This window comes from Peromyscus leucopus, chromosome 1 (genome assembly GCF_004664715.2).
Source record: "Peromyscus leucopus breed LL Stock chromosome 1, UCI_PerLeu_2.1, whole genome shotgun sequence".
Classification (NCBI taxonomy): domain Eukaryota; kingdom Metazoa; phylum Chordata; class Mammalia; order Rodentia; family Cricetidae; genus Peromyscus; species Peromyscus leucopus.
In genome coordinates this window covers 172931876-172941427 of record NC_051063.1, presented here as the reverse complement: position 1 = coordinate 172941427, position 9552 = coordinate 172931876, and the positions used below count along the sequence as shown (strand labels likewise).

General features: G+C 50.6%; 1 protein-coding gene across 1 annotated transcript; it reads right to left on the bottom strand.

Annotated features, from left to right (window-relative positions):
* Qpctl (glutaminyl-peptide cyclotransferase like) lies at positions 1-9552 on the bottom strand. Its single transcript, XM_028893905.1, has 7 exons — positions 9395-9552; positions 8805-8926; positions 7424-7698; positions 2836-2988; positions 2627-2726; positions 1189-1305; positions 1-146 (listed from the first exon to the last, which is right to left on the bottom strand). Exons 1-7 carry the CDS (start codon positions 9550-9552, stop codon positions 1-3), a joined length of 1071 nt encoding a protein of 356 aa, XP_028749738.1.

The following is a 9552-nucleotide window of genomic DNA, read 5'->3' as shown; positions in this document are numbered from 1 at the left end:
CTAGAGTCCCAGGTACTCGGCCAGGAACACAGCAAGGATGCGGCTCAGGTTGTGCACGGTGGGCGGGTGGAGGTTGGCCTCAGTGTCTGCAGGTGTGTGCCACACAGCAGGGAAGGGCGTGGCGATGAGGTGGAGCACCGGGACCCCTGGAGGGGACAGGAGATAGGGCCTCCAGCTGCAGCCCACAGCTGCTACAGAGCACCCCCTCAACCCACAGCCACAGAAGATAGTGCTAGCACTTATATAACCTCTCAACCCACGACCTTGGGCATGCTAAGCAAGTGTTCTACCCCTGAGTTACATGCCCAAGCCCTGAAGAATGATTCTAAATGTGAGAGGGTACATATTGTTTAAGAAAAGTAATTAGAGCTGGGTGTGGTGATGCACGCCTTTAATCCTAGTGCTTGGGAGGCCAAGGTAGGCAGATCTCTGAGTTCGAGGTCATCCTGGGTCTACAAAGTGAATTCCAGGAGAGTCAGAGCTACACAGAGAAACCCTGTCTTTATCTCTTTTTTGTTTGGGGATTTTGTTGTTGTTGCTTTAATTATTTATTTGTATTTATGTGCATTGGTGATGTACCTGCATGTATGTCTGTGTGAGGGTGTTGGAACCCTTGAACTGGAGTTACAGACAGTTGTGAGCTACCACATGGGTGCTGGGAATTGAACCTGGATCCTCTGGAAGGCAGCTAGTGCTCTTTTTTGTTTTTTTAAGACAGAACTCCTCTGTGTAACCCTGGCTGTCCTGGAGCTAGTTCTGTAGATCAGGCTGGCCTCGAAACTCATGGAGATCCTCCTGCCTCTGCTTCCTGCGTGCTGGGATTAAAGGCGTGCGCCACCACTGCCCGGTGAACCTGTACTCTTAACTCTTATATTTCACTGGGATCCTGCTCTTCGAATGTTTCCCTATGTAATCACAGAGACAGGTACTGGGGCCCGTTAGACTATCTGTGACACCTACTTCCTCACCTGCCCGTGGAAGCACTCACTGAAGGAACCAGTGAGGAAATGGAACAGTGCTTGCCTGGCACGCAAGAGGCAGCGCTGTTGGCTTGCTGGGCATGCATTTGCATTTTTGACGCCCTCCATTCTCCCCACTTCGCAGATGGAGAAATCAAGACTGAGCACTTGCCAGCAGCCCCTAGCCATGGGGAAGAGGCTTCCTTGTACTATTGGCCCCAGCAAGTACCTCTTCGGAGGAAGGGGATGTGGTCATCTTCCACGGAGCTGGGGGGCTCCCCGGGTTGGAAGTACATCACTTCCTGTGGGTGAGACTGCAGTAGGTTCAGACGGTGAAGGCGCTTCTCTGGAGAGACAAGATTGTAGAGCAAAATCAGTCAGCAGTCAGAGGTGTCACCCCAATACAATACAAACGTGTGTACCATGTGCATGCAGTGCCTGGGAGGCCAAAGGGCATCAGATCCCCTAGAACTGGAGTTACAGTTGGTTGCTGCCACGTGGGTGCCGGGACTCAACCCCAGGTCCTGTGGAAGAGCGCCCTGCTGTTCACTGGTGAGCCGTCTCTCCGGCACCATGATTTGTTTTGTTTTTTTGTTTTTAATGGCAACCTTCCTATTCCTAGTCTCATTTAATCCTCCTCTGTCTAGAAGGTGGATGCCCCTATTTCTTTATTATTTGTCTGTGTGTGATGCGGTTGTGTGCACGTGGAGGTCAGAGGACAACTCTGGAGTCGCTTTTCTCCCACCCTTGCATGGGTTCTGGAAGTGACTCTGGCTGCCAGGCGTTTGAGGCAAGCACCTCTACCTACTGAGCCGTGGCGCTGACCTCCGAGTTCCTAACTTTTAAATTTAACTATGTATTTATTATGACACTGTAGAGACGGGCTCTCATGTAGCTGCAAGCTAGCCTTAAACTCTGATGTGGCTGAGGATGACTGAACCCTTGATCCTCCTGCCCGACAGCTATCTCCAAGTGCTGAGGTTACAGGCATGTACCACCATGTAGGGTGATAGTTATTTTGAGATAAGGTCTTGCTTCATAGCCCAGACGTGCCTAGAATTCACAATCCTCTTGCCTCAGACTTCCAAGTGCTGGGATACAGGTGAACACCACCAGGCAGCTTATTCTAGCATGGAACTCACTATGTAGCCCAGGATAGCCTTGAACTTGTGATCTCCTTGCCTCAACTTCCTGAGTGTCCAGGTTTCAGGCATGGGCCACTGTGATGACCAGTTCACAACTATGCTCTGTTAGCATTATCACCATGCCTGTTTTACATATAAGAAATAGAGGCTTAACTGGGTGGTAATGGTGCACGCCTTTAATCCCAGCACTCAGGAGGCAGAGGCAGGCAGATCTCTGAGTTCAAGGCCAGCCTGGTCTAAAGAGTTCCAGGACAGCCCGGGCTACACAGAGAAACCCTGTCTTGAAAAAACCACAAAAAACAAAAAGAAATAGATTAGAGATAGGAGGTGTCATGCCAGGCAGACCCAGGGTTTCAAACTAGGCCAGTCCCACAGTCTCAGACTGTCACAGTCGCTACGCTCAACCTTCCTAGGGTCAGTTTGTTTCTGTCCTAGTTTCTTAGCCCAGGGGTGGGGAGAGAAGGCAGATGAGCACACAGAGGCCAGGTGCTGGCCTACGCTGGCCTTGGCCACCCTCCTTACCGATGCTCCTCAGTCGTTGGAACCAGCGCGCTGTGCGGGGGAAGTGACTGAAGAAGATTGGACTGGGTGCTCCCAGAAGGTCAAGAAGGACAAAGAGCTCCTGGGGAAGGAGTCCGGGGCTGGAGGCTGCCGAGTCTGTCCGATGCGCTGACCCTACCCTCCTTCCCCCTCCCTGCTCCTGCTCCAGAGCCCAGAAGAATGGATCTTACAATAGCCTGGATCCTAGTGGGACCGGGGCTGTGCGGTGTAGACTCCATGATTTTAGCTAAGTGCCGGGAGCCATAAAGGGAGTCCCTTGGTCCCCATTCCTTCAGCGCCTCCTCCCCATCCAAGAAGAGCAGCTGCAGGGTCACCGGTGCTGCCTGTGGGAACAAGCAACCAAATCAGTACCAATCCTTGGCATGGCCCACCCACATGCCCTGCCTCTGCACACAGCTGGCATGGGACAAACCAAGTGTTCCTGTTCATGCGATGTGGTGACGGAAGTCACAGGGTGAGCCAAGAGGGTTCAGATCCATGCTTTAGGCGGTTGTTAGATATGGCAACTTTGTTTTGTTTTGAGATCAAGTCTAGTGCAGCCCAAGCTGGCCTGAAGCTCCCATCCTTGATTCCCTACCTGGGGTTGCAGGTGTGCAGCATAATGCCCATTTTTATTTCTTTTTCCCTTTTTTGTGCTGCTGGGGGATGGCTTTAGGGATGCCCATTTGCTAGACATGTACTGTAGACTGAGCTACACCTTTTTTTTTTTTTTTTTTTTTTTTTGAGACAGGGTCTCTCTGTGTGGCTTTGGAGCCTTTCTTGGAACTCACTCTGTAGCCCAGGCTGGCCTCGAACTCACAGAGATCCACCTGCCTCTGCCTCCCGAGTGCTGGGATTAAAGGCATGCGCCACTGCCACCTGGCTTGAGCTACACCCTTTTGAGACAGGGTTTCACCAAATTGCCCAGGCTACCCTTGAGCTCACTGTGTAGCCCTGGCTGGCCTTGAACTTGCTCCTCAGGCCTCCATGTCTGGAGAAGCTGGAATTACAGGCCTGTACCACCAGAGTTGGCTCAATTTCCTCATCTGTGAATGGGGTTAATAGTTCTGTTCACAGGATCACATTTGAATCCAGGTCTGTAAGAACTGAATGAACCAGCTCTTGGTGTTATTACTTAGGGCCAGTTGCGCAACAGACAGACAGACAGACCCAACTAAAAGGGAATAACTGTACAATGAAACATGATTGGGAGTGGGACAAATGCTCCCAAGATCTAGTTTCTGAGGGCACAGGAGGCTGGCTGAAGGGTGATCTGGTCTACAGTGGGCACTGGTTCTATTGGATAGGGATGTTTGCACTGGGGTGAGTTGATAAGAGTTGGCCTGGCAAAGAGGGGACAGTGTTCCCCGGCAAGGGGGCAGCCTGGAGCAGAGCCGGGGCCTGAGGGGTTTGACAGGTAGCAGAAGAGTCGGCAAGATCCACAGACTTCAGGCGTTGTTATAGTACAGGAGCAGTACAGAGCCTGAGAAGGGCTTGAGGGGAGAGAAACATAATGAAGTGTGTGTCTTCATTCATCCCACAGATTCTACTGCGGTCCGATTTTATTCTGACTCAGGGAGACATAACAGGGAGGAGAAGCCGGGTCTGTACAGTCATGGAAAGTGCTGTGATTAGAGAAAATGAGTCGTCAGTACCATAAGGAGTGGGCAGTGACAGGAAGGTATTTGAGGGTGGTCGGAAAGGTTTCTTTGCAAAAAAAAAAAAAAAAAAAGACTGTTGGAGAGCCATGGGGTGGGGCGTATTTCACAAAAAACGTAATCTGTGCAGAGCAAAGAGCAAATGCTAATGAGGTGAAAATGAAGCCTGTGGATTGGAGGGCACAGACAGTGGCGTGGCTAGAGCGCAGCCATGACAGGACAACTGCTAGACTAACAGTGCATCTCATGGGCTCCCCTCCGGAATGGGGGCCACAGGAGGGCAGGAGCTGCCATTTAGGGTGTAGAAAGATCCCTGTGGGAAGCTGGGGGTGTTAGCTCAATTGATATGGCTTACTGAGCATCCATCAAGACCTGGGTTCAGTCTCCAGAACTGCATAAACGAGATGTGGCAGTGCAGTGTCTCAGTCAGGGTTTCTATTGCTGTAAAGAGACACCATGACCACAGCAGCTCTCACTAATGAGAACATTTCATTTAGGCTTACAGTTCAGAGGTTAGGTCCATCATTGTCACGGTGAGAAGCCATGGGGGCATGCAGGCAGACATGGTGCTGGAGAAGGAGCTGAGAGTCCTACATCTTGACGGCAGGCAGCAGAAGTGGCTGTGTGTCACACTGGGCAGATCCTAAGTTTCGCAAACCTCAGAGCCCACCCCCACAGTGACGTGCTTCCTCCCTCAAGGCCACACCCACTCCGGCAAGGCCACACCTCCTAATGGTGCCGCTCCTTTGGGGGGCCGTTTTCTTTCAAGCCATCACATCCCACTCCTGGCCCCCATAGGCTTGTAGCCATACCATACTGCAAACATGCATTCAGCCCAATTTCAAAAGTCTCCATAGTCCGTAACAGTCTCCAACTTAATTAAGAGTCCAAAGTTCAAAGTCGCTTCTGAGACTTCATGCAATCTCTTAACTGTAATCCCCTGCAAAATCAAAAAGCAGCTCACATACTTCCAACATATAATAGCAAAGGATATATGTTATCATTCCAAAACACAGGGAAGGGAGCATAGTGAGGAAACACTAGACCAAAGCAAGACCAAAAAACCAGCTGGGCAAACTCTGTATCTCCACGTCTGATGTCGAATGCTCTTCCAGTCTCCAGCTCCTTCAGCGTTATTGACTGCAAACCCACTCCTTCCTCTTAGGCCAGTCCCTCTCCCTCTTAGCAGCTCTCCTGGGCAGGTATCCCACGGCTCTGGCATCTCTAACATATAGGAGTCTCCAAGGCAATCCAGGCTCCACCGTCACAGCTTCACACAATGGCGTCTCTGGGCCTCCATGCAGGGACACCCCTGACACATGCCTGGTCTCAGCAGCTTTCCTTAGTCTTAGAGGAAGGTTCCATAACGCCTTTCTTCTATCCTTGACTCTAAAGCTGGAACCATGTGGCTGAAGCTGCCAAGTTCTGCTGCTTGTTTGGGCCTGGAACATGGCCACCTTGCTCAATTATATCCTCACCAGCTTTCTGTTTTCAGTGTTTCCTTCACTGTCTAAGCCTGGCTGTCCTGAAACTTGCTCTGTAAACCAGGCTGGCCTCAAACTCAGAGGTCAGCTTGCCTCTGTCTCCAGAGTGCTGGGATTAAAGACATATATATACCACCATGCCTGGACCTAAAGCTGTTCTTAATTCTTAATTCACTAGTTGGAAACGTAGCTGAACTCAGGACCTCTGGAAGAGCAGTCAGTGCTCTTAACCTCTGAGCCATCTCTCCAGCCCTAATCTATTTCTTAATCTGTTTATCTCCTTGAACACAGAATTTAGCTCTATCCCACTTCTGGTGCCCCTTTTCTCCTCAGTCTGTACATTTTGTATTTTTCCTTTCTCAATTTGCTCTTTAAATTATAAATCTTCATAAGAGTTAACATAAGCCAGGCAGTGGTGGCACACACCTTTAATCCCAGCACTCGGGAGCAGAGCAGGCAGATCTCTGTGAGTTCAAGGCCAGCCTGGTCTACAGAGTGAGAGCCAGGAAAGGCACTAAACTACAAAACTAAAAAATCCAAAAAGAAAACAAAAAAACAAACAAACCCCAGAGTTAACATGAGTAACCACATGACAGAGTCTATGCTAGGCTGTTTTGAGATGTCCTCTGCCAACGAAATTAATCCAAAACTCTTCATTTTAGCCTCAGACTCACTCTTTGGACAAGGGCAAAAAGTAGCCACATTCTTCATCAAAATATCACAAGAACAATCTGTAGACACATATTAATATTCCTGTCCTCTGGAGCCTCTTGAGCCAGGCTCGTACAGTTCATCAGATCACACTCAGCACCACTGTCTTCCACACTCCGACTAGTCTGGCCCACTGAGCAGTGCTTAGAGCATTCCGCTGCTTTCCTGACTCAAACTCCCAGAAACATGATCAGACCTACCACAGCAGTACCCCAGTCCTGGCACCCCAGGCAGGGAATATGGTGGCTGGAAAGAAAATGGCCCCCATGGGAGTGGAGGTGTGGCTTTGTTGGGGTGGTATGCCTTGCTGGAGGAAGTGTGTTACTGTGGGGTGGGCTCCAAGTCTCCCATGCTCAAGCTACACTCAGTATGGACACAGTTCACTTCCTGTTGCCTGCGGATCAAGATGTAGACCTCTCAGCTCCTGCTCCAGCACCTGTCTACCCGCATGCCCCCACGTCACCGCCACGACAATAAGGACTGACCCTCTGAAACTGTAGGCCAGCCCCAATTAAATGTTTCCCTTTATAGGAGTTGCCATGGTCATGAGTCTCTTCACAGCCATAGAAGCCCTAACTGAGGCATGCATGTATGGCTATAATGCCAGCTCAGGAGATGGAGGCAAGACGGTCAGAAAATTCAAGTTCATTCTTGAGTTTGATGCTAGTTGTGGCCTACATGAGACCTTGTGTCTCAGTGCGTAGAGCATACGCTGGGAAACAAAGAGGACAGTGGAGGTGGGAGAAAACAAAGGTGGGGTATGTGGCGTGTACCTGCCACCCCACTGCTTGGAAAGGTGATGCAGAAGAAGGGCTGAGTCAAGGCCAGCTTGGCTACACTCTGGTGAAACCCTATTTCAAAAAAGAAAAGAATGATAGAAGCAAGTGAGGATGTGGCAGTGACAGTCCACCTTCCCCAACTCTCACCTGCTTCTTGAATCTGTGCAGCATCACATCAAAGGCCTGGACCAGCTCCAGAAGCAGGCACAGGCACCGCCGAATCTGTGGCCCCACGAAAGGGATGACCCAGGAGGAAGAACTTGGAGTCGTAATGGCAGGCGAGGGTGAGGTGACGGGCAGCTCCCGGGTCAAGTGTGGCCACCACGTTCCCGAAGTCCAGTGGCCCCAAGGTGTTGAAGCTGTGAAAGGGTCCAGTTCCACATGCCAGCCTGCTGATAGGGACCGCAGCGTGGCCTCCAGAACTAGTGGCAAGAGAGAGAGGCAGGAGGGTGGACGGGGACTGGGGAGGAGGTGGGGAGAAGGGTCATGTGACTGGAGCCACGCAGAGCAGTCTGGGTGATTAGAGAGTCCCACTTGGCTTTTGCTGATGAACAACTGTGTGCCAGATGTGGTAACCACACCTCTTGATAGCAACAAGACTTCAGCTATGTAGTCCAGGCTAGCCTCCAACTTGCTGTGTAGCTGAGGCTGTCCTAGAACCCCTAGAAGGTCATGCTTCTGCTTCCTGAAAGGATTATAGACCCAGCCACCACCATACCCAGCTATGGACATTCTCTCTCTCTGTCTCTGTCTCTCTCTCCATGTTGATTCTTCCAAAATCACATTAGGGTGGCCTTCAAATAACTCACTTCCACCGTCTCCCTCTGTCTGCTTCTCTCCCTCTGCATGTGCTGAGGACTGACCCAGATTTCCTGCATGCTGTTGACACAGCCCCAGCCCCACACTGGTGGATACTAGGCAAGTCTTCTACCATTGAGCCACACCGCCAATCTCACATTGGTGATTCTATGCAAGTGCTCTCCTGTTGAGACAAGCTCTGACTTCCTCTTAAAAAGCTCTCACTCTGTGCCAAGCCTGTTCTACAATCCCTATGAAGTTAACAATGTCAGTGAATGTCCCCATTTTGCAGTATGAGAAAACTGAGTCCCAGAGAGGTAAGAAAACTAGTCCAACTAAGGTGGATCCTAAATGCAGTATCTAAATGCAACAAAGCAATGCTACACCACCCATTCTGAAGCCAACCTTGTATTCTAACCTCAAGTAGCTGTGGAATTTGAACAAAATGTAATAACTCCCCTGAGCCTCAATTTCTCCATCTGTATAGTGGAGATCATATTGGTTTCAATCTCACCAGACAATACATTGCTGTGCCTAAATACACAGATGCTCTTGGCAGGGTTGTATAGTTTGGGATTTGTGCACACCGTGAGAATCTAAGTCTGGTTCACACACCTCCCCCACATCAGAGCCCAGTCTGCCTCCTGGCTGTTCCTGGATTCTTAGATGCCTGAGTTCCATTTCCTGACAGCTGGGAAAGGAGTTTAGGATTGGAAATAAAACCCTTTACCTTTCTCACTTGGACATTGCAGACTACCTGGGGTCGCACAATCAGCAGGGGGCGCAGGAAAGTCCCCAGAGACGCTGCGATCCAGCTGCCCTACCACCCTCCGCAGCTTGGCTTCTGGAAGGCTTCCGATCAGCGGGCCTTGGTTGGGAAATGGATGGGGAAAGAAAAATGAAGACAACCCCCATTCCCACCCTCTCCTGGTGCCGTTGCCCCCCTAGAAGCCCTGACTCTTCTGGTATGCGTCAAAGACTTGGAGGGTATATCCTAGATTGGGAGAAAGTCTTGGAAGCAAATCGGGTCCATCCTACTTGCAGTCCTGACGGGGAAATCGAAAACCGGTGATGGAGATTCTTTTAAATAGATTGGCTTGGCGTAGAACTCCAATCTACCCGTGTTGCTATGCTGACCCTTCATGCTCAGAAAGGCTATTACAAAACAAGCCGAAGCCTTATTCTGTTGAGGAGGCATGCCTCAAACGATGGAAAAAGAGATGCACCTGAGACCAGGGCCATACGATACAGCCACGTTAACCTGAGAGTCTATAGAAAGAAATGAAGGAATGACCGTGCCCGGGCCCCAGCCAGCCTCACCCGCAGATCCCGGCTCCGTGACAGCTCTTCAAATCCCGGTTCCAGCCGTACCAGACCACGTAGAAAGCCAAGCCCAGAGCCAGCACCAACAGTAGCAGAGCAGAGCCGCACTCGCGGCAGCAGCGGCGCTTGAAAGTGCGGCGTTGCATGAAGCCCAT

Bases quoted from the DNA above. Each gene is read 5' to 3' on its own strand.
- Qpctl (XM_028893905.1), bottom strand. From the start codon at position 9,552: ATGGGCTTCATGCAACGCCGCACTTTCAAGCGCCGCTGCTGCCGCGAG. The intron at 8,927-9,394 runs GTGAGGCTGGCT...GCTGATCGGAAG, and splicing joins CACGGAGCCGGGATCTGCGG to CCTTCCAGAAGCCAAGCTGC. The intron at 1,306-2,626 runs GTAAGGAGGGTG...TTGTCTCTCCAG, and splicing joins CCAACGACTGAGGAGCATCG to AGAAGCGCCTTCACCGTCTG.